This window comes from Diadema antillarum, unplaced genomic scaffold (genome assembly GCF_040938485.1).
Source record: "Diadema antillarum isolate AM-2024a unplaced genomic scaffold, OU_Dant_1.0 seq00000173_RagTag, whole genome shotgun sequence".
In the NCBI taxonomy this organism is placed as follows: domain Eukaryota; kingdom Metazoa; phylum Echinodermata; class Echinoidea; order Diadematoida; family Diadematidae; genus Diadema; species Diadema antillarum.
The window spans coordinates 388,104-414,056 of record NW_027271242.1 but is presented as its reverse complement, the minus strand read 5'-3'; the positions used below and the strand labels follow the sequence as shown (position 1 = coordinate 414,056).

The following is a 25,953-nucleotide window of genomic DNA, read 5'->3' as shown; positions in this document are numbered from 1 at the left end:
AGATGGCATATTACTGGCCACCAAGTGTTTCCTCTCACAGTTGGTGAGATGCGCTGATCAGATTAGGACAAAAATGCCATTATAAGAGAATGCCCTCGCATCCAACAGTATGCCTCTATACGCTCAGGTATTCAGAACATCTGGCATACCTCCTAAAATGGATATGAAACTTTTTTTTCTAGAATCATCAAGACACTGTGGCTCAACAATAAAGGAGAGTGAGAGAGAGTAGAAGAAATGACCAGTGACAAAACAATGAATGCATGGTTCATCTATGGGTCATTATCAAAACCCATGACCTTCCACAATTATTGATACTTCCTGCCACAGTATCCATTCAGGCAAATCTCACATTCTCCAATCTTGGGTCTTTTTTTGTTGTTGGGAGTTCTTTTGGCCCTTCTTCCCCCACGCAGAATAAAATAACGGGACAAAACATATCAAAAGGGGAGAGGGGAAAGTGGCATCATTCATGCGTAGTCCCCATTCTCTGGCATCCCTGCACGTTCTGGCCGAGTGCGTGGCGACGGTGGCTGGTTACGTGTTGCTAGTTGGCGTGCTGGTGTGGGTTGGGTTTGTGGGCTTGACGAAGCGGTCTTGGTGGCTGGATTGGGAAGGCCCTTGCGGTCTCACTCTCTGCAAGGGGGGAGGATGGGGGGGAGCGGGACGATAAATAGAACGTGTGCACATCAGTGAAAGGAGAAATTATAAATATATCACTGCCGGGCATTGTAATAGCAATGCATCACTTGGCAGAGAACAAGAAGCTTGGGCAATCCTCATTTTCTTGACCACCACCAAAAAAGAAAAAAGAAGAAAAAAAGACTTCATTCTTTATAACAACTGGGGTTCAGAACCTGTATGCACAAATAATGCATGCCGAACAATGTACATATAATATATAATCTGCATCTATATATCCTTCTCTGGGATGGGGGGAACAACATGTGACCGTGCATCACAAAACCAACAAGAAGTCTAAAACCCTGATTTTACGTGAGGACTCAAAATAGGTGAAATGGGTTTCCTAGTCAATCTTAAGTTGTCGGGGTTTTTTTTCTTCTGAAGAGCAATTCTTCTTTTACATTATTGTTATTAAGTTTGGGATCATAAAATGTATGGGAAATTGCAATTTTTGCAGTTTATCTACAATATTTTGTATTTTTTTTTTTTGTAGCATATCATGATAAGGTATCATAGGCCCCTTTTCATTTCTTGAAAACCCTATAAAACACTCTTCACTTTCAACTCTTGAACGGATGTTGCTAGTGCATTGAAAAATTTTGTTAGTCATGAACTGAATGACATTGTGTTAGCATACTTGTAGTGTGCACAATTTCAGCTTAATCTGATAATTCCTGTATTGTGGTTGTTGTAGAGCTTCCCTTCCTGTTTTTTGTCCCATTCACTGCACAGAGCACAGCATGGTGAAAGACTAAGCACTTGAAGAGACCCTAAACTTCACAGCCTCTTTCCTCAGTAAACTCTTCTCCAGAGTATGTATATCCTTTCTCCTATTTATATAGGTTTGGAAATTCCAATTTACCAGGTTATACATCATTTTAAAGCTTAGAGTCTGCTCTTTCAGAATTTACCCTGAACTTATAATCCATGTCTGGTGACTTTTTGTTGGTTTTGTCAAACCAGGTCACACTTATATACAAATCACTTGCACAAAGTTGACGGTAGCAAACAGAATGCCCACAAGTTGACTTTATTGAGTTAGGAATTAAAAAAAAATGGATTTAAAACTCCTATGCATTGACTGTTAGGTGGTTCTAAGAGGAACCAAAGATAAAACCCACATCATCACATGTCTCTTGTTTTTTGCGATGATTGTGTCAAAGCACCAAAGCTACTTCTGAAAATTGTATTAGTTTCTGTAAAGATTTTATACACACCTTCAAATACTCAATAAGTGGAAAAATTAGAAAATATGAGGCATATAAAAAAGGTCAACAAATATTTTGAAACCGAAGTTACATACATGTACATATTGAATGAATAATTGCTCACAAGTGTCACAGTGTTGTTTAGGGGTGTTTTTTTTTCAGTCAAAATATTATGCTTCCCATTAATAGTTAAAAATTTTAGCAAAATTGGTACACAAGCAAAATCTCAGCAATCATGATCTGGAATGGTCTGGGTGGTACGGGATGAAAAAAAAAACAAACATCATGCTCAGCTTTCTAGGGTTTGAGCTTTGGATAAACATTGAGGCACAGAGGCATACAGAAACACATACAGACACACACGCAACACACATGCTCACACTCACTCACTCACACACACACAGTCATGCAAAAAAAAAACCAGCAAACAAACAAACAACAACAACAAAGGATTACTTCTCCTACTGCTTACCATATGAGGGGTGTGCGGGTTGGGTCCCACGGGAGGGGAGGTACCAAAAGGACTAATTGGTGAGGGGTGGCTGGCGGTCGAGCTGGCAAACGAGGCGCCACGATTGGCCGGTGACGGGGGAGTCAAGATTGGGTAGGCTACCAGAGACAACACAGGAATATGGTAACATCAATGTGGAAATGAAACAAATTAATCATGCAAAATTATTTGAAACTACACTTTGTACAGATTAATCACCTTGGGTATCCCTGAGAATAATCTTTAATCTGTAATGAGTTTGGTTTATTTAACACCTTTTTCATGCCTTCTTTTTTGTTTACAATTCTAAAACTTCTACTTTTATTTCATTTTATTTTATTTTATTTTATTTTATTATTATTATCATTATTATTATTATTATTATTTTTTTTTTTTGGGGGGGGGGGGGGATGGAATACTATCAAGTATTGATACAAAGATGTGGACCGTATGAGTAACTACATACACTTCACATGATGTGTAATTTGCAGTCTACTCATAATCATTTACTCCCTCATTCATATGCATTAAAGGATTATTCACACATACTCCTTTCAGGAGGGTGTCCAACCTCTGCATATCAAAACAGCATATTGAAGCACAATTCTTTAAAAAAAGTACACAAATATTTTGAAGGCAAAAATCATATTCTGACAGTACAAAACGGGGGGAATCTGTTAACGCCAAGCATGCTAAATCAAATTTCAGGGGGGAAAAATCATTTAAAAAACCTCTGAATTTCCTTATTTTGTTGGAGTGAAACAATCTACACGTAGCAAAATCATACGAAAGGACGCTCCCATAGAACATGGTTATACTGAAATTTTGTGATATTGAAATTTTCTCACAACAAATTACAAATTCAGGGCCCAAAGGACTTTGCTATAACAAGAGTCACCTGTAGTTGGCAGCTCTAATACAGTAAACTGCAAAGGCTTTTAGTGCGCAAAGTGGACAAACTCAAACTGCCTACAAATGGCAGCAACGACAATCACAGCACTCTTCACTTACTATGTCACCATGAAAACAGAAGCAAAAACAAAACAAATTTTCTGTTTAAATGCTTGTAGGTGATTGCCTGTTTTTTTACATTTCATCCACAAGAAAGGACCATCAAACGGTCAAGATTTTCACTGCAAAGAGACCTCGTACCTGGGGAGATGGGCCGGGCGGGGCTGGGGGAGTAGGGGATGGGCGAGGATATCGTGCGGGGGCGCAGGCCCTGGGCCATCTCGTTGAACTGCCGCTCATCGTCCATCTCCAGGCTGGACTCGCTCTCGGACAGGTGTCGGCTGAGGGCCTCCCGCCGCTCCTGCTCCAGCAGCAGCTTGCGCTGGAGGCGAATGTTCTCCTCCCGCACCTCCCTCTCGTCCTGCTGGATGTGATTCATCCTCTCTTGGTCTATACCACGGAAGAAAACACATAACATAAAATAATAACAATCGAGGCATGCATTGGTCACATTTCCTGGTAGATGAAGGTGAGAAGTGTTTTCTACCTTCCTGGTCACTTCATGTTAGATCAAAGTGATGGATATGGCAGAAACATAGACAACTCATATGAAATGACTAAGCACCCAATGCTGAACCACTGTTAAACATCACAGCATTTTACGCAATATTTCATCACCATCAGGTTCACTATGATTATGTCGCAGCCTTTCGACAAGATCACTGAATATACACGTTGCTAATGCAACTCAACCTCCCTTTTAGTAGTGCTGATGCAATTCAAACTTTACATACATTCAATAACTGAGACAAATTCAAAAATCTGGAGTAGGATTACAATTTTGGCTGCTATGCTAGAGTTAAGAAATAACATCAATCAACTATAAAGACATGAGACAAAATCAAAAATGAAAATCACTTTTCTTTTCCAATGCCATAAAAAGTGTGTGAGCAGTCAACTTTCAGTCAGAAAAAAACAACAACAAACAAACAAACAAACAAACAAACAAACAAACGTACCTGCTTGCGTCGGCAATTACAGTTGTGAGTGCATTACAAAATCTGCACTGATGAATATCTGGGCAGTCATTAAACATCATCTCCATGACATACAGTGATGGCATTAATCATTATTTATTCGTAAAGGTACATAGGCGTTGTGTGTTGGGAAACCTGGAATGTTGCCAAATTGCTTCTATGTCTTGCCACACCTACAAAAGTACAGTCTACTTACGTTCCATTTGTGTTGCCAGCAGTTGGTTCTTCAGTTTGCGCACTTCATTCCTCAGTTGTTCCACGTAGCGAGACAGCGTCTCTGTTGTGTCGCCGTTCTTGATTTCCCGTGGGGAGGGCGGGGCCGAGACTGGCTCGTCCAACTTCTCCTGAAGAATCCTGGGAGGACACAATAAATTGGAAGAAATTGGCTGTCAAAGCACTCGTAAGAAAGAGAAATGTAATCCATCCATAGAGTCCACTGCAGGGAAATAAAGAATGTGCATGTGTGTGTGTGTGTGTGTGTGTTTGGTCATTACAAATACATACGCTGTATATGTAAGTAACTCTGAGACTGTTTGGAAAGTGTGAAGAGCAAATGGTCGAGATTATTTACATTTTGTGCTCTTGCAAAAACTACTTTATGATATGCTTTATATGTGCAAATAATTTGGTGCACATGAAATTGTTTGCTCACTGATAAAATAGTTATTTCCATCTTTGCTTCTTGCCCTTCCTGTTGTTGCAAAGTTTATTTTCTTTTCTATACACTTGGTAAAATCAGTGAAATTGATGACTGCAATACACAGAGCAAGACTTTGACATCAGGACACTGAATAAGTTGTCCCCAGCCACTTGACTGAACACATCACCCACTACAGAAAGGATCTACAACAATTAAATTCTTTCCAAAGAAATTTGGTAGTGACCCCCCAATGAACAGCAAAGGGAGACGTCCAAATTGACATTTGGAAAAATGGAATTCCAAAATCTCAAAAAAATAAATAAATAAATTAAAAATGTGGCTTAACTCTCATCTGTAGTCAATGCGGATGTTCATGAATGTACAGGTATGTGCATTTAATCATAGCAGCTACCCAGAATACAAGTTCTAAAAAGTCTACACTTTGTGAACTGATTAGAATTCCATGTGCTCCTCTGCATCTGGAAATTCTTCATGATTAATGAACTACCAATACCCTCTGCGCTATTAAAAGCAAATCACTCTTTACAAAACCACAATTAGTTCAGTCTAAAAATTACCCTAATGATGCATGTGATACTAAATACCCCCTGACAGGCACTCTAGGAACATTAACATGTTGCAGTTCCTATGAGGCTGAGTGACAGTGTAAAAGAAAGAAAGAAAAAAAAAACCACTACCAGGCACTTTGATGAGGGGGAAAAGGGGGCAGGGTAGTGCTGCCAAATTTCTGCAAAAGCAAGGAAATGGTAAATCCTCCAAATCTGAGCTACAAATGATATTTGCATCTCTTCTACTTGAATGAGAGGTTGTTGTTGTTGTTGTTGTGTGTGTGTGTGTGTGTGTGTCTGTGTGTTTGTGTTTTTCTGATCAAAGAAACACACTAGTCCCATCGTGAGACACCTACGCAGTTCTAACATGACATTAAACTGACAATTAAATGTAAATGACTGATACATTGTGCTCCATTTAGAAGGAATGAAACCAGTTGCTTCCTTCTGCCAAACTAGGGCAGAATGATGGGTGTGTTCTACACCACTTGACACAATCAGAATTCTATTCATAGCTATGAAGCATCCTTACTACATTGTATGAACATGCATTGTTTCTAGTATTGCATATATATACGTAGGAGGGATTGTTCACATCTATGCAATTCTAGATCAATCAAGATCTCATCAGTAGAGGGCACGTGGCTATTAAAGATGTCTATTCAAAAAGGATCATTCACTTTCGGTAGAATATCACAGTAGACGAGTACTTGTGACTGTGCATTGCCCTTTTATCACTGAGCATATTTTTTTACTTGATATTAAGTACTCTTGGTTGGTGGCGCAAAATTCGCATGCCGTTTGCAGCATCAATATGCCCCATCCACGTTGCAAAAATGGTCAGGCATCTTTGGCTGCAGTTATGCAAGTTGCGCAACGCTCATTCAAATCTACGGGGCTGTAGAAGGTTTTGGCAATCACGGTAGATATGTCATGCAGGGGCAATAGTTCTGGGGTATTCTACACATCAGTATTATTAAAGTAAAATGCTTGAACAGCAGTGGAGTTTTGTCAAAATGAAAAAAAAAAAACTAAACATATGCCGAGGGAAAATTGGAAAAAATTTTCTTCTAAAGGGAGTTTTCTCTTGTGCAAATCCACTGTGGCCAGTCACACTCCTATTGCGCTACGTCAGATTGCGCCCCGCACGATATTTTGCCACATACCAGGTAATTGAATTTTCACGCATGACACACAAAGCATTTCTCTGCTGTGGACACGCAATTGACCAATCGCAGAGAAAAAATACTGAGGCTGTCAGCAGGCTGTACCTAGTGAGAGGAAAAAAAAAGTCTAATTTCTTGTTTGCCTTTCACATATTTGACAGAATCTGCACCAGTGTCAGTCAATCAATACAGTGAACGTTTTGTTTGTTGTGAACAGAAATTACATTATCTTGCGGCATTTTTTGCACATTACAGTCACACATCTAATTCTATGCCGGTGCCAGATTCAGTGCGGTGGCAAATGAAACTCTCGATCACTTTGTGAGCCTGACATTAACCATGTGCTTCACAGGAAACAAACCTCTTTTCTGCCTCCAGTTTTTCCATACGCTTCCACAGTCTGTTGACCAAGGCCTCTTGTTCTTGCTCCAGAGCATTTTCTAAATCGATCTTTTCCCGCTTCAACTGCAGTAATAATCAAGGAAAAGAATTAGACAGCACGATCATCATTAAGGTTGTTTATGCATTGAAAACACTTTTTTTCTCGCACTTACACATTTGTGCAAATTTCGTCCTTACCTCTGAAAAAAAAAACTCATCTTGAACAGCTGACCCCACTTGAGTTGCTGATGTTTCATACTCAAGATTTACAGACATTTAGAAATATCTCATCCATCCAAAAGTTCTCACTTGGGCCTGTTTCTTGATCCCTAACATTGCCTGGAATCCAACACTTACTGTCTGTATTTACATACCAGCAAATATCCTGGAACAGTACTATAATTCATAAATTCTGAGACAGAAAGGACATTCTGCCAGTGCAATTTGTAACTAAAAGTGTAAGAAAAGATAAAAATGTCATCATGTGACACAGAGTACCCATTTCAGAATCTCAGAAAATCTAAATTACTGGGTCTCTAGCCACAATCCTAGAAATATGGATAGGCCATTGCCATTGGTGTTACAATGCAAGATGACATCCTGGAATAACTGTCATGTGTTGTTGTATGTTTGTTTTCTTTTTTCATATACTGTAAAAGCAGAAATCTTTGTTCGAGTAAATTTCTGTGCCTGGCCAGGTCAAATGAATTTTGCGTGTATTCAATTTCACAGACGGTCACCACGATTGAGCAGGCACTTTTAACAGCTCACCGCTGCCACAGTTCTGGCAGCACATACAATTGTATGATGCAAAAAGGTAACTGGTTTGCATCAGGACAGTATATTCATTCACAATACAGGACTAGCACTTGTAAAGAAAACTAAGAATAGTGTAACAGTTATATCCCTATGATGGGGTCTACCTTGAGATCACTATAAAATATAATATACATAACAAGCAAAAAATGTGTGCACATTTTTTTCTGCAACAGTTTCTGTTGCTGGAAATATGCAGGAATTGCCACACTGCAAAAATTTCTGCTCTTACAGTAGCTCAATCAGAGATTAACAGTTGCTACTTTGCATTGTATGTGTGTGTGTGTGTGTGTGTTGTGCTCTGCTGTAACTAGTGGCATTAAAGACAAGCTACAACTTGTGCCAGATCTTTGTCCGTTCTCAAGGCCAATACAGTACAACATACCTCTTCCAGTTTGCGCTGCTTGCCACCGGTGTCATTCTCCAGCCGTTCGATCTTCCTCATGAGTTTGTTGACCTGGTACTCTTGCTCCTGCTCCAGGGTCCGTTCCAGGTGGAGCTTCTCATGCCTCAACTGAACAATAGAGAGCCAGGGACGACATTGACACATTAAAAGGGACATTCTAGGCAATTTGTAGTACACTGTATACAATTTGACATCACATAGTACATAATGGATACTGTCATGTTGTATACATGTAGATTTGTAGAATTCATTGTGGTCCCTGAGCAGATAAACCAATACTTTGAAAAACCCGAAACATGATACACTGAGCAAGCATGATGACATACAAATGTACGCTGTACAATTGTACACATACATGTACATTGCAGAGGCTCACATAATTCTATAATCCCATTACAAAACCACTTGCTTATAACTAAGTTCACCTGTGTATGAATGCTTTCTTCTTTCGTTCTGCTTCCTTGAGCACCCAGTCATGCATTCTTAAATGAAGCTGCTGTCTCATCATCCTTGTTCATTGCAATTTGTTACAAATTTTGACAATTTTGTGTTCTTCACACCCCCAATCACTGAAAATTCTGAAACTCTACCCAGCATAACCAATTATACAGATGTTTCAAGATATGCAAAATTCTAAGAATAATTTGGAGATCTTCATAACAGCCGACATGGAAGTCTGTAGTATAACACAGGCACAAAACATATTTTGAACTGCATACAACAATAAGTGGTATGCCAATAAGTTTTCATTGCATCACAAGCACGCACCGGGGCTCTTGACTTGGCCACTGCCACACTATCCTCCCAGTACTGCTCCCACATAAACACAGGGGCACCTACATCTTGTATTAAAGAGTAATTCTGACTCTTTAATAAAAACTCCATTACCACAGTTTGGGAAAATTCCTTGAAACCACTCACTGATATGTTCATATTTGCAATTCTCACTGTGCATTCACAGACTTTACATCTATAGACTTTGACACAAGGTGCTTGTTTGGTTTATTTGCTCCAGGTGCTCGCTTGCTGGTTTGCTTTCAGTCAAACGTGGGATCTAAAATTGGGCACCACTGTCTCTGACTGACAGAGCAGGACATTGCAAAGCAGTGTGGCATGATATTAAATCTACTTGCACTTGTACGATTATCACACAGCAGTTCGATATGGCATGCATGTCAGCAAATACAAAATCTGAACTGAATGAAGGAAAGTCAACAAGAAGCTGTTTCACATTTGTAGCCTTCACACCTGTCTTCACGTCTTGAAGAGGAGTGTGAATGCAAGACTTGATAGTGAGAATGGATAGGCATCTTGTGATGATTACAAATCCTTCCTCCCTATCACAACTTCCTTCTCAACACCCTTCCTGCCCCCCCCCCCAAAAAAAAGGGAAATCCTGTATTGTGCGATCGCTTGACCGTCCAAATGCAGGTCAGTAAGCAGGAAACAACTTTTCTTTTTTTCCTTACATGTACACTGGTGCATGAATGTCCCCCTTGACCAATCCTCACTCCATTGGCTATTTTTGTTCACTGGGGCATGCAAGAGTAGGGCACTGATAAACAGCCCTTATGGTTGTATATACTATATGCAGTTAGTCCCTCGATGACCAGGTCACTGGTCAGCATCTGAGAGAATGACCATGCTTCCATCATAAAACGACCCTTTCAGACAGGGTAACAACAACAACAGCAAAAACAACAACAACAACAACAACAACAACAACAACAACAAAACAGAGGAAAAGGATCCACCATGTTTAATAGATTTATCCTCTAAGTTTGCAAAACAGTTTTAGTCTTCATGTTCATTATTACATGTACTTTCAACTGACCTATTCTTTTTTTTCTTAGGTTATCTCTCTTGTCTCTACGTGTTTGTCCAGGTACTAGTACACAATCGTGTCTTCTTGAACACTAATGTGAAAAGCCGCACTGTAAGTTCAATCATTTTTTTTTTCCACTGGATGCAAGTCAACTATTAAATCTGGCTAAAGGGATCGACAGCATACAGTGTGTGTAGTGTGTGTATGAGTATTGCTCGCATGTAATGGTTTTCATTCCTCATTCATAAGGATACTGACCAGTACCATGAACACTGTCATCACACAGAATTACGTGTGTATTGTGTGATTGCATTTTGCAGAAAGCAGGTGTTGCCTTGAAAAAAGAGAAAGAAACTAGATGTATCGCTATGGCGACTGATATGCCTCCGCCATAATGCATGGTTCTCCTAATAGAACTAGGTTCAATTGGATGAATGATTAAAATGTCAGAGTGCAGGTATTTGGGGAACTGATGATGTTAACTTGACTTTTGACCCTTTTATAAGTTTATGCATTGAGTAATTTTCAAGGTATTGAGAAAAAGTATAATTTCAGTATCAAATGGGAAAATAGCATTATCTAAACCTGGCCTTTGACCTTTGACCTCACAGTTCCAAAGAGAATCACTGTTAGGTTGAACATGCATAAATATGTAAGTTTCAAGATGATACCTTGAGTTACTTTAGAGATATGGAGGAAAAAGTGCAATTTAGCACTTTCACTTGACCTTTTACCTTTTGACCTTTGACCTTTTGGCAAGAAACTTCCCCAAAAATATATATTGGGTAATACATGCCATACATCAAGTAAAAAAAAAAAAAACCTTCAGGCATATTGCATTTTAAGGAAAGTAGTGATATTTTGAAGAGTTGACCTTGACCTTTGACCCCCTGACCTTTGACCCATGACCCCCAACTTCCCTAGATAATCACTGCCCATCGGTACAAGCATACATATATACTAAGTTCCATGAAGATACCTTGAACCATTTGCGAGATATGGAGAAAAACATGAAATTTCAATTTTTTTTCACAAAATAACCTGTGACCTTTGACCTTTGACCCTGTGACCCTAAAATCCACACAAAGTATTATCCCCCAAGGATATACCCTCATACCAAGTTTGATGTAAAACCACCACACGGTTCTTGAGATATCGACAAAAACAAAACGGGACGGACGGACGGACGTACGGACGTACGGACGGACGGACGGACGGACGGACGGACGGACGGACGGACGGACGGACGGACGGACGGACGGACGACCCGAAAACATAATGCCTCCGGCCACTTCGTTGCGGAGGCATAAAAAGTCGCATCAACTAGTAAACATAATGTAGTAAACATATTCATCTTACATACAAACATTTGTGCATCGTATCACAACTATTCACACTTGTAAGCTAGTGTCTTGCTCTGTAGCCATATTGACATTAGAGTTTACAATGTATTACACAGAAAAATTTCAATGAGTTAACAGGATGAAGGCCTTTTGAGATACAGTAAATATGTACATGTAGTGTATAAGTAGGTTACCCTGTACTGTGTTTTTCACTGGCAATACCCCGGATGGAAATTTCAATAATGTATTAACTGAGAACTTAAACAAAATACACTTGCAAAACCCAAAATGAATACATTTTCACTGAAACAGTAACACACACACACACACACACACACAAACAAAGTCAGATTTACAAACACAGGGTATTCTACTACAATTTGTATAACTTCATTTGTATTAAAGACCATTAAACTGAAAGCAAGGCAGATTCAGTTTGGTAGATATGCAGCTGTACATACATGTATTGTAGCCACAGCTACCCTCATCTCTACCAACACTTCAATCATTTGATTCTAGAACTAACACTGAGGTACTGAGGTATTATACAGATGCCTGTTTAAAACACCATACAACTGAGGTGATAAATACGCGAATGTGTTACATACAGCACAGCACTGTATGCTCAAGTGCTTTAAAATATGTACCGGTAGTAAAGACTAGATGAAAATTAACCTTCTAATCAGAGTGTTTTAGCTCGGTGATATCCCTGGGTGTACGCAAAAGAGTCTCCACAGTACTGGCCTTGGCGCTGCTGTAATTCATTAGGCAAATTATTTGACATCCACCATGAAACAAATTAATCATCACGCATATCGGCATTGCACAACACACGTATAAATGTATACTAGTAGTACATGTGTACACACACTCATACACTTATTATCACTGATGAACACATGCACATCTGCACAACAGTTATTTCCAACAGAAGAATAGAGAAATTGTCTCAATGCAGCGACTGTCCTTCGTACAAATCATAATAGGGGAGCATATTTCATGTTTCGCTTTTATTGATCGAGGGAAATCATGGATCATGGCAGCAAATCTACCAATCAATATGCATAACTGACATTCCATTCCCTATGGCAGATTACAAGAGAAGAGGAGCATCCCTGGTGTGAAGTCCACACTGCATCTCCTATTGATAGACAATGCCTCATTAATGGCAACATTTCTGCCAGGTACACAATCTAGCTGGTAAACTATGGTATTTTATATTCCTTCAACTGGTTTTTTTTTTTTCTTTTTGGCAACCATTGATGTTTTGTGTAGTTTTACCTGTTATGACCTTTAGAAAGCTCCCTTATCTCCCTTCTCTTTCTGTATCCAGGTATTCTTTGGATTAAATTTTTGCCCCCCCCCCCCATCACAGAATCGACTGTATCAGCCCTAATTTACAAAAATGTATTTATGTATGTGCATAGGTATTTACAGTGTATGTGTGTGCATGTGTGTTTGTATCAGATTGTATGTACATCGTATGTGTGCATGCACATCTCATGTACACCTGCATTTTTAATGTGTGTAGTGTTCGAGTTGTCAGTGTGTGAAAATGTTTGTGTTTCTTTGCGTGATTACTAGCATCCTAGTGTCATCCACTCTCCTATTTGATCCACAATAATGTGGCATGAAGTGTACCACTTCCTAAACTAAAGAGGTTGTACATGTACAATAGGAACCCTACATGGCTATCAACCAGAGCACATCTAGGACCTCTCACTATTCCTTTAGAGGCATTATTTACCATTTGCACATGAAAAAAAACACAACAGCTTTACAGCTTCAAAATACTTTTAAAACATGAGTTAGGAAGAGAAACAACTAATGTAAAAATGTTAATCCATATAATCAATGTTAAGTACAAGAAATACAAAACATGAACAATGTAGTTAAGATAAAAACATTTTCTAGAATAAACCGTCTACAGAATATGGTTTGTTGAGAAAAATAATGATATATCCTTATAGTTGAGGCTTTATTGCGACATATTTCTATGGTAAGATGTTTTGTGATACAACTGACCTACACTATGCATCAACATGTGATAACTCGAGCATTTTTTAAATCACTGCTCCAAATGGTAAACAATACCTTTAATGTTCTTCCTCTTTTCTCCTCTTGTCCCTTGCTGTTCTTTGCATGATGTATTCTTCCCATTTGACATGGGTAATTGATCTTAGATTCAGTAAGTACTTTAACATTCTCCTACCTGACTACATAAATTGTCTGCATTAATCGTTGGAGGTTGCTGTCCAACTAAGATCTGATGATTAAAAATCAAGTACCTCCCTCTTTTTGTGTGAAAGTCACAGTGCAACCTGGATACATTCATGTACAATGTAAGTCATTTTATTGTTTGAGAAGGTTTGAGGGGCATTTTAAATTTTGCCAATTGCCCAGCCCTGTCTTCTATGTCATGTCAATCTTCAGCATCACATAATGAATTGAATTCATTGGGGACCACAGGAGAATGGAAGTGTTTCACAACTGGCAACTGTCTACTGAACATTTTGGCTGGCATCGTGCCGCTCTTGTTGACCTGAAGTGACAGCCATTTGACAGCACTCACACTTTTCAGGTTTATGGTTGAGATGTGTGTGATTCTGAATCTATACCGATACCTCTTTAGGCAGCCACTGGTCAACAAAAATGACTGACGAGAAAATGATAGTCACTTGATTCAAGGCGAGCTGGAGGTGTTTTAATCCATTAAAGTCTAGAAACCACATTTGTGTAGTTTCTAAAATGTTGTTTTGGGGTTTTTTGGTATGGATTTTCACAAAAAATTCTGCTGCCAATGGCTCTTGAGGTACAAACAATAATTTTTTTTTTCCATTCGATTCCTTTACTCTTTATATATTTTCTGTTGAAAGATTTTCAAAACCTTCTTTCGTGAATAAGTAACTGCTACACTAAATCTGATTCTTATACATTAGCAGAACATTTTTGAGAAGTTCCTCATTCTCTCTCAAATTGGCAAATTTCTGTAAATACATTTTTTTTGTGTGCAGATTTACTGAGTTTGACCAGTTTCATCTCCAGCTCTTGAGCCTCTCAAGTGCAACTAGGACACTGTATACAGTAGTTACATACCACTGTTGCTACTCATTTGCATGAAATGCAGATTACTTTGGGGCTTAAACTTGACATTTTCATTACACTCTTTCTTTTGCTTTTTCAAACCGTGTCAAAACCATGTAGACGGGAAAAGCTTTGGGGTTTTGTGCGTCTTTATAAACCTGGCTGTGATACAAAAATAGGGTAATAAGCTGCTTTACAATGCTGCAGAATCCACAATTACAGCCTGTTTTACAAGTACAGTACCTACAATGAGCCCACATTCCTTGAAATATCCAAACTGTGATGCTGAGACATGAAGACCATTATCAGCAAAAATTTGAATTGTAACTTCTGCCAGGATTAGTTCAGCCACAACTGCGGTCAATGACACAGCTCTGCATTCCATAGCATAGAAATTTCAGCAAAGGTCAACTCTTTCTGTGCATAGGGGATATCCACAGCCAGTACGTGCACAATCACTAGCTGCACTCTTACAAAATAGTGTATGCAAAGTGAACAGTTGATCTCACAAGCAGAGCGGTACACTGGTATCAAGGGGCTATTTAGTATATCAAAGCACGGTCTGTATTCTGTCTGACCCTGTCCTGCACAATCTACTATCCTGCTTACTATCGGCGATACGCATTCGTGTACACATTGCACTGCAAGTTCAACAGGAAAACAGCTGGGTGAAACAATGGACAAACTTGGTCCCTAGATCAGTAACCATTCCCAGAGGCACACCTTCTGAGTTCAGAGCAGGAAACTCTTCAAAGGGAGATTAAAAAAAAAACCAAAAGGAGTTGTTGTTCGTTGACATGAGTCTATGACAAGTTGTGTAACTTTCTAAACACATTTGCTCATTTTGTATTTACAATGTACACATGTGTACTCTACAGTACGTGCAATATGGTAATTCACTCCAAACCAAAAATTTAAAACTGCTGAAATCTGTAAAAACAGCGATCAACAAATATTTAAGAAAAAGCAGTTTTGTTTTTTCTCTCTTTCTCTCTATCTCTCTCTTTTTTTTTCTTTTTTTTTTGAGAGGGGGGGGGATGGGGAAATTTCATTCATTCCTTCAGCTTGCAGCTTCTGTGAAACCTTCCCCACACTGGATGGAGTTTTACACTAGATACAACTCACACTAGAGCCAATATTCATTTGAGCGGCCCTTCTTGATTGACACGTACAACTGTGTACGTTGTAGGCCTACATTGTACCTCATAGGACTTTAACATAGCACGACAGTAAAACAATCTGCCCACGGATGCACACGGAGCTAGATAGTCTGAAAAGTCTGTTGAGACTTTTCAGACTATCAACTTGAAGAAGAAAGAAATAAGTATGAGTGAGCTCATTTGCTGGTTTCTTAGTTTTAGGAGTGTCACAATAGCATATCTTCTGATATTAAAGCAGAGATTGATTTTCAGTCTCTTGCACCCCCCACCCCCCCCCCCCCCAAAAAAAAGACAAACGAGAGAAAAATAATAACTCAAGTTTTATAGTTTCCTCTTGAAAGCAACAGTGTAAAATTTCATTTTAAAGGTCTTGTTTACCTTTGGGAGCAGTGACTGGAAAAAAAAAAATGTTCAAGACATCACATCTGATGCATGTGCATTGTAGGTCTGTCGTATCACAAACCATCCTACCTGTACCATATAAAATTTTTGCAATAAAGCCTAAAATATAAGGAGATATCAGTATTTTTCTCATTAAACCGTAACAGTAAACGGTTTAGTCTAGAAACAATTTTTATTTTAACTACAATGTATTGTTCACATTTTGTGTATTGTTCACATTTTGTGTATTGTTCACATTTTGTGTATTGTTCACATTTTGTGTATTGTTCACATTTTGTGTATTGTTCACATTTTGTGTATTGTTCACATTTTGTGTATTTAACAATACTTAACATTGATTATACGGATTCAAATTTTTATAGTGGTTGTTTCTATCCCAAACTCACATTTTAGAACTTTTTTAAAGCACTGATGCTGGGTTTTTGTTTCTTCTGCAAGTAAATTATGCCTCTAAATTCCAATACAGTGCCAGTAGAATCAGTTGTTCGATTGGTGCGACTTTTCCCACATTCTGCACAATGCTCACAAATTGACACAGGACAGAGAGAGATTGCTGAGAAGAAGTGGATTATATAAGAAAGAGAAAGAGAAAATGAGAGCTTTTTAATGAGATAATGGGCAAACTTGTTATAAGCAGACAAGTTCTAAAACCATAACAGGTCCAGACGAGAAGAGTTCACAGGAAGTTCAAGTGTCTCATAATATTCACCGGGCTGAAAACTAATCACATGAAAGTGATGAGGCTGTAAACTCTGTGTGGCATGGACCCTTTCGAGGATCAATTTGCAAATCATCCCGTAAACAGGGTCTGTTGAAACAATCACGTGCACCTTTGGCAAGCACTTCAGGAAATCCAAAGTTAGGAGCTTCTGTTGTTATTTTAGCATGACTAACAACATGACACCTGGAAACTCTGCAGTACACAAAGCAGTCTTACCTTGAGCTTTGTAAGACTTAATGTGAGTGTACCCACAACCTTTAAAGTGAAATGTTCCTGCACAAACAATTTGTACAGTAATGGGGAGTGCATTGCAGCATTGATAAGAACTCAAAGATGTCTTAAATGGTCTTACATTATGTTTTAGATTAAATATTTATCAGCCTCATATGGGATTTAGCATCAAAACAGTAAGTTGTCATGTTCAAGTTTTCAGACCTAAAATACTTTTTTTATGATTTTGCTCAAAATGTCCATCTTCTCTTTACAATGTATTGTACACTTTGTGTACCTTGTGCCTGACAAAGATATATTATCCAGGCAAGATATCAAATTTGACCCTCTAAACTGACTGCTGTGAAAATGTTTCAAAGATGTCTTTTTAAGCTACTGGTACACTTGTACACAGTGTAACTGTTTTTAATATTTGAGACCCTCGCCCCTCCCCAGTGATGTTGCACGGACTGGATAAAATCACTAGCAGATAAATCGGACTATCAAATTCTTCTCTCAGGAATATCATCAGTCTTCATACCATGCACACTACAGTATGTATTATATATTTTATACCAAAAGGCACCTCATATTTCCTTTTAAAAAAGTGTGATGTACATCAAACTTAATTACGTCTAGTTTGGCAGAAGAAATAATAAAATGATCTTTGAAGGTTTGAAGAAATAACAAATCTTGTAATCATGGAACTGACACCACTGTATTTCACTGCAGATCTTATTACAGATAGATTAGATGGAATTGTTCATGAAGCATTAAATTTGTACTTAAATTCACACACACAAGATGGCTTCGCAAATATGAGAACCAGGAAATTGTTATAGATTGACCAATAAAAGGCTTTTAAAAGTTTTGCAATTGCAACTACAAAAAAAAACACTCTGTGAGCACAGACCTTAGCCAAGAAGCTAATTTCCACCCCTACACACATGCTGAAAATCGTCCAATTTCCCAGTATAGAAGCCTTTTGTTTATGTCATCAGCTTCCAGCTGCACAGTGCCTCGCCCGAGCAGAGCACGCCCTTAGCGCGCGTCACATGGAAACCTCAAATACAACTGTATGCGCAGCTTGAACTCCCAAGTTCATTGACCCTATCTGCAAAAAAGATTTAAAAATCCTCCAAAAAACCATAAAAATTCCTGGATCACTACCAACATTCAATCATGTGTCTTCTGTCATTATCAACTTTTCTTAAGTTTCGTCCAAATCCATTCACAACCTTTCTGAGTTATTTTGCACACAGACAGACAAGCAAACAAAACAACGCCCATGAAAACATACACAAATCCTCCTTCCTTGGCGGAGGCAATACTTAATTTTGTACTCTTACAATGCTGTACCTTGAAAAAAAAAACATGAACAAGGAATATAGTAGTATGAATAATACTGCAAAGATACATAATGTACAGCATGAAACCACAGAAATTTGGTTTTCTGGGACTTGTGACGAGAGATTTATCCTATGTATGAAGGGCTTTTTACACTTGTAAATTTTTGCTTAGCCCCGGACCAACGGTGGGGCTAAGGGGGGGCCTTAGCCCCACCGTTGGTACGGGACTATCCTTAGCCCACTTTCTGTTTACACTCGTTTTTGCCAAAGTGGGCTAGCCCCACCGATAGTACGGTACTATCTGGCCCTGCAAAATAGCAGGGGTTAGCACCGCAATTGCGGTGCTAGCACCGCAATTGCGGTGCCAAGCAAGTGAGTGTAAACAGAACGAAAAAATAATCCTGGGCTAAGCGACGGAGACGAAGTCCGACCCTCACTGACCAATCAGAAACGAGGTAATCAAGTGCTGCCGGTGCGTGCGTGTACGTGTACAGTACACAGCGTAATTATGAATATTCATGTGGTTTGGAAAGTCCGGGGCTAAGAAATACGAGTGTAAAAAGGTCAGTTTTCTCCTTAGCCCCGGACAAGAGATAGTACGGGACTAATTGGCGAGTGTAAAAAGCTGAAAAAATTGGTACGGGACTAACGATAGTCCTGGGTCAGAGAAAGTCCGGGGTTAAGAAACACAAGTGTAAAAAGCCCTTGAGAGAGTCAAACACTGTCATGTTTATAAACGAATACCCCAGAGAATGCCAGGGTGTGTTTGCTCACAAAGACAAGGGCAGAAGCTCAGTGAAGCATTGAGGGAAAGTAACCTTGAAAAAAAAAAGAAATCTATGCTTCCTCGAGAGTTACAATGCAGTTCATTATCTTTACAGGGATGGTATAGTTTTGGTTGAAGTGGTGCTTCAAGTTTCCAACTTCTTTGTGAGATAATGAGAAACCTTGTGAATATGAAAAAGCACACAATTCTAAGAGGAATTAAAAGTTTATTTGATGAAAATTGGTTTTGAAATACCTGAGATATCTAAAAACTTTGTTTCTAGATATCTTAGCCACTTCAAAACCGATTTTTATTCTGCTTAGAACTTTACGTGTACAATACATGTATGCTCTTGAACATTTGATAAGTGGTTTTTAATCATCTCACAAAAAGTTAAAATCTGACCCCCCCCCCCCCCCCACGTCAGCCAAATGTGGGCATTTCTCTTTTGTTTTCCTCATGCCATATCCCTGATATCAATCAATATCATACATGAATGTTTCTCTAGCTTAATATGTTCAAGCTAAAATGATACACCATGTTGTGTACTGTTCTCACGCACCTGCTCCACATTGCACGAGGAATGAAGAAAAAATCTGTACACAAATTTGAGAATATCGACACATCTGGCAGAGACAGCATATATTACAGGAGACACTACACAGTCATGGCAAAGTCATGACCAATTCAGTCTTTTTGCAGTGCCAATCTGACCAGAGTTTTTCTCAAGTTTAAAGGATCTAACAGTTTCAGTTGAGACCCAACTTCAGGTTTCTAGAATTTTTTTGTGAGATAATGAGAAACCTCTTTAATGAGAAACCTCTTCTGAAACATGAAAGAGCGTGTAATTTTAAGAGGAATTCAGCATTAACTCGATGAAAATTGGTTTTGTAATGGTCGAAATATCCAAAAAAGAGTGAAACTAATAAAAGGTGGGACCCACCTTTTTATTACGATCGCTTCGTTTTACTTTGTTTTTGGGTGCCTTAGCCATTCCAAAACTGATTTTTATCAAATAAATTTTGAATTCCTCTTAGAATGGTATCCTCTGTACTATTTCATAAGTGGTTTCTTGGTATCTTGCAAAAAACTTAAAAGCCCAATTCTCATCTCCACCAATACTATACCATCCCTTAAAACGTTTTCTGCAACAGGCCCCAGTATACACACGATGGTGAATCTTGCACATGACCACTTGAACCAAAGATACCACGTAAGAGATGATTGTTCTAATGTAGATGCACTTTGCATGTATTTTAATACCTGCGTGAGTTTTCTTGACAGGTCGTTAGTGAGATACTCCTCTTCCTGTTCATAGTTCACGGCTAGTTTCTCCTTCTCCTTTTTCAGCGCCTGGATCTTCTTCATCAAGGTGTTGCTGATAAACTCTTCTTCCTGTTCCGCTTGAGCTTGCTGGAAAGAGTATGCACACACACACACAAAAGGAATAATGATGTTTGTGCTTCAAGAAACTGAATGCCTCTATGTAAACTTTGATTTTCTTGACAAGAAAAAAAAAAAAACCCAAAACAAAACAGACTCGGTGTCTGGCATGTAGAGTGTACATTATAGCAACATCTATCATGTTGTTTGCTTTTTCAGGAAGTGTTTTAAGGAAAACCACAGTTAATCTTCACTACTAAAACCATGCAAAAACACATGTATAACGTGTCAATAACAGGAAGAAACTGAGAGAGACAGATAGTCTGTATGCAATTTGCTGATAAATGTATACAACCATTTCCCCAGTAATACTTGTCTTCTATTCAGTATATTACTGCATAAATCCTATTAAAGCATTCACTCTAATGTGTACAAAATGGGCAAATAAAAATTTAAGTAGAACGGCATTACTCATGTACACCCGTACCTTTTTTTTTTTCTGTTAATAATTTTATTGATGTTTGTTAATATGTTTATTTCTCCCCCTGACCCTACTGGCCCCACAAGGAAGTGCAACATTGTATCTTTAATAATTCAATCCAGTCATTTGAGCTGCGTACATGTATACAGTGTACTGCACTCATGTAGTAACAGTGAGTTCTGAATGTACAGGCTTGTGTTTAGCATCCCCACATCATAAAATTAGACATTGTACACATACAAGTAAACAGTGATGCTCTGCATTTCTTTCACATTATTTTGGTGTCTTTTAATTTTACCATCTACAGGTGTACATTAAAAAAAAAAAATCTTTTCTATGCTATTCAGTCTCATTTGAATACTTTTTTAAAACTACAATGTACTTCCACAAATGTGCACAAGTGAAAACGGTGAATATCAGCACCCGCACCAGTTTTGGACACTGCATACAGTACCACTGCAGCTCATCCAATCACAGAGCACGCACAAGCTCACACACATCATCATCACAAAAGTCAACTACATGTAATCTTTTGAGAGCGTCACATACATTGTAAGGTATCAAATGGGGACATGTCATCAAGACCTGCTCTCCATCATACATGTGCTTTGTAGGCTGTAGGCCCTACAGCAGTTCATGAAGTAATTCTTATGACAAGGTTCACTGTCCTAAATGACTCTGGTCAAAATTTCCTGGGCAATAATACCTTTTCCTGTTTTTCTGAACAGATAAGGTACATGTACTGTAGATGCCCCTCCAAGCAAATTTATCAAGAAATACATGTTGTATCTTTGCAACTTTTAATGACCAAAGAAAATGTGTACATAGGGTAATTATCAGATGAAAAGGGTATATTATAACATGCACACTTGCACACTTTAATTTTCATTTAGAATTGATGTTATGTATTTTTACCACTGACTCCGTTTACAAAACACATGTACAATGTAAGTTTTCCATGCCTGTCCTTCTTTCCATCGTTCACTTCTAACTTACTGATGGACTGTGTGTTCATGAGTATACAGGTACACCTGTATCAAACATACTTGTAGGCCTACACAAATTGACATACAGTACAGTGTACAATGGAACTAGGTCTTTTCATACCTCTCAAATACACAGAGACATGTCTCTGGGTAAAGCAGGAAAATTTTGCTTACATTAGTCACATTCTAAAGAATCCTACATGAATGCTAGACAAATTACCACATGGAAGAAACTAGTGTCCTGTTTGTGAGAGTGATACAGGATTAGGCAGCTACATTGTACACATGTATCTGACATCACAGAAACCTTACACACACAATGGTGAATTTGAAATAAATTTGAAATGAGATATTCAATTACAATGGAATTTCTGAATTCCTGAATTCATTAGTTGAAATTCTTTGTGGGTACATGTACATGTAGGCCTATCAAGTACATTGTACAATGTAAGTACTTTGCCCAAGACTACACACTGTACCACAAGTACTGGCAAACATAAAATGGAGTCGCTAATTTCCCACAAAATGTCTGTACATGTGTTGATGTTCAAGATTGTCTTCATTCTCTTTATCTCACTTGCAAAACTTTGTAACATTTAAAGGGATCGTATAGTTTTGGTTGAGACCTAATTTCAGGTTTTTAACATTTTTTTGGTGAGATAATGAGAAACCTCGTATGAAATATGAAAGAGTATGTAATTCTATGAGGAATTCAACATTTATTTGATGAAAATTGGTTTTGAAATGGCTGAGATATCCAAAAAAGAGCGATTCTAATAAAGTGTGGGACCCACACTTTATTAGAATCGCTTTGTTTTACTTTGTTTTTGGATGTTTTAGTCATTCCAAACTCGATTTTCATCAAATAAACTTTGAATTCCTCTTAAAATGGTATGCTCTGTTCTACAGTATATCATAAGTGTTTTCTTGATATCTTGCAAAAAGTTAAAAGCCCAATTCTCACCTCCACCAATACTGTACCATCCCTTTAATCATGCAAGGCCTACAATGTACATTAGTTTCCTTAACTTTACTTCAACAATGTACATTTGTTGTAGGATAATGCCTGTCCATCGATCAATCTGTGAGCCTATTCTCCTTCAAGATACTGTATCGAGCATTATGAGCAAGAGATGTTGATGTACAAGTAATCAGATACATGTAGGCCTACATTTTGTATGGTGTACATCACTTATCTATGTACAATGCTCAATTAACCAGTTGCACTATTTGAGTGCTTTTGGCATGGTGGACAAGCGGTGGCCTGGTCTCTCATAACATCGTGGCCATCATTATCTAGCACATCATTTACAACTTTTGATCAGAACAAATTTGAAGCAGGAATAAGAATTAAGATAGCTAATTTCTGACAAAACATGCCTTATAGATTTTCATTGAAGCACATCACTGCAGACTCTGTGAAAAACATCATCATGTAGAGTGGTCTAGGCCTACATGTAGAATATAGAGCCCTATGTGATACAGGTAGCTTAACACTTCATTCATATTTAATAGACAGGGTCTATATCAGCTTTCCTCGATGTGACTGTTCATGAAGTAGATCTAGATAGATTCTATAAATTTACAACTTGTTTCTTGGACCCCTCACATGCTGCAGCCGGCCCACAGGAAAGGTTAACATTTTAGGTACTTTACTCATCATTTACAGCTGTACATGGGTAGTGCTATGTATCTGCTACATAGTATGTAGGAGTTGACCTAACCTAGGTCAGAGTAAAACCACCAGTTTTCAGACACTACAAAGCTTTTCTAAAATATTTGTTCAACTCAAATAATACATACAACAATCACATGTATAAAAGTATACCTATCATAATGTATGTTAAATACCTGACCGAAAGATCGGTCTGTATCTGGTCGTTGGGGATATGTTCCGCTGAAACTGCGTGTGGCTTCACAGATCCCCTCCGAGGAGAATAACTTCAAAAAGAATAAAAGACTCCTCCAGACAGACGGATCTTTCTGTCTAGTTAAATACAAGTGTACAGTAGGCCTATATCAAACTACTTTTTCTCAACGTTATTTTATAATACCATAAAATTTCACAAAATCCCCAAATATTATCAGTATCACCTTGATAATTCCCCAGAACCCGTCCGGCCTCTCCAGAATTCGGGTGTGCGCTATGCATGTTCAATGTCAATGCGTGTACAAGGTCGGAAGGCCGCTGAAAAATGTGCTGCGCCATACCTCGCTGGCGCAAGGTTGTATCCTGAACTTGCAGTGCCCCTTGGTGTCCGAATTCTGGCCATTCAGCACTTGCAGTTGCATTCAACCCGAACTCCTAGGCTGTACTGTACATTTAGTAATTGCATCGGCATTTAAGTACAGAGATTTTGTTTTTCTTTTGTGTTTTTGAGGATACCATAACACTGAGCTTGCAATTAGCTAAAAATCTTGCAAGAGATTGGCATATTTCTCAATTTTTAGCACTTTTTCGGCGACCCCGATTCTTAACATGGGACTTAATTTGTGCGCGCTTTGGAAAAGTTGTGGCGATTCTGCATTTTTTAGTGCGAAATTTGGGATTTTAGATGGATTTTTGGAGGTGACTAAGGCACTTTGCTGTTGTGAACAACAGTGCCAGTGACAGTGTGTGAAACGATGTGATAATAATTTATGTGTGTGCTATCTTTTGACGATAGAATTTGCTGGCTTGTGACAAGTGACAGGTGTCGGGGTCCAGAGGCCGGCCGAAAACTGGGGGGGGGGGGGGGGGTTATGATACCCTGACACTGCACTGAATCACGAGTATCAGTGCAAAAACAACAGATTCCCTAACTAACCAGGCCAGCTGCTAACTGGTTAGGCCTACTGCACTGTAAATCCTATAGTCACTATAGACATCTCGAGCTTCGGCTACGCAATAGCGCTCTACTTGCATGTAGATTCTACACACATCACAGTCCAGACAATAAATTCTCAGAAGCCATCGACAGTGAAATTACAGTGATGAGCCCTGACTAGAGATGGCCTTAGGTCTCGCCTCCCTTCACAATTACAGCCCTAGCACCTGGCGTTTTTTGGTTAATCAGTTTTGAATCTAGGCCTACATAGAACTCTAAGTCTAACTTCTATCTAACACTAGTTAACGTTACACCTCTCTGCTCTGCATGCTCTCTCTGCGACTCTGGTGGTGGTGCGATGCCAGTGGTGGTGGCAAGCAGCAGCGCGAGGCAGTTGCGTGTATTGGCATGCATTGACCAATGTCGAACTTACGATCGTCACACTAGCCTTCCTCAGCTCTCTGTTCTCCGCCACCAAAGACTTGCATTTCATTTTGTACGTCTCCAATTCCATTTTCAGAACTTTGTTCTCTTGTTCCAGGCTCGCAATTCTGTTATTGAGCTCTTCCCTTCGAGGTGGAATGGACATCTTGGTACTGTCCGTGTCGCTCTCAATCTCGCTAGCACTTGCACTGTCTGCCATGTCGGTGGCCATGTTGATCCTGTGTCTATTATTTATCATGCGCTACCTAGAAATTTACATTAACTCCTCATGAATATTCATTACTTATAAATTTGCTATTTCCCATACCGATGGTCGAGTTTTTAGGGTACGTTTTCTCAAAATTGGACTGATCGGTCAGTCAAAGTACAAAATTCAATGCATGTATGCATTCTTTTTACCTTCCACAATATTAAGGGATGGATTATCATGATAGGGGGAAAGGCAGTTGAATAATTATGCAGTAATACGTCACAAACACATGATCTCCATGTGAGGAGCACCTGCCCAGTCGATGTGAGTCATATCTTGTTTTGAACACGCCAAGAACTAGAGGTACTGAGAGTACCCCATTTTAGGAAAGTATGACACACAACTCGCTAAGTACTTCATGAACATTCAATGGGGTCAATTATGTCTGACAGTG

At 38.8% G+C, this 25,953-nt stretch overlaps 1 protein-coding gene across 1 annotated transcript; it reads right to left on the bottom strand.

The window, feature by feature from the left end:
• Nucleotides 1-329: 329 nt before the first annotated feature.
• On the bottom strand, nt 330-25,520 carry LOC139728323 (coiled-coil domain-containing protein 6-like). The gene is made up of 8 exons (XM_071639269.1): nt 25,299-25,520; nt 20,472-20,621; nt 8,328-8,456; nt 7,107-7,210; nt 4,567-4,724; nt 3,535-3,783; nt 2,365-2,501; nt 330-636 (listed from the first exon to the last, which is right to left on the bottom strand). The coding sequence occupies exons 1-8, from the start codon at nt 25,518-25,520 to the stop codon at nt 538-540; spliced, it is 1,248 nt and encodes a 415-aa protein (XP_071495370.1). The 3' UTR covers nt 330-537.
• Nucleotides 25,521-25,953: the final 433 nt, after the last annotated feature.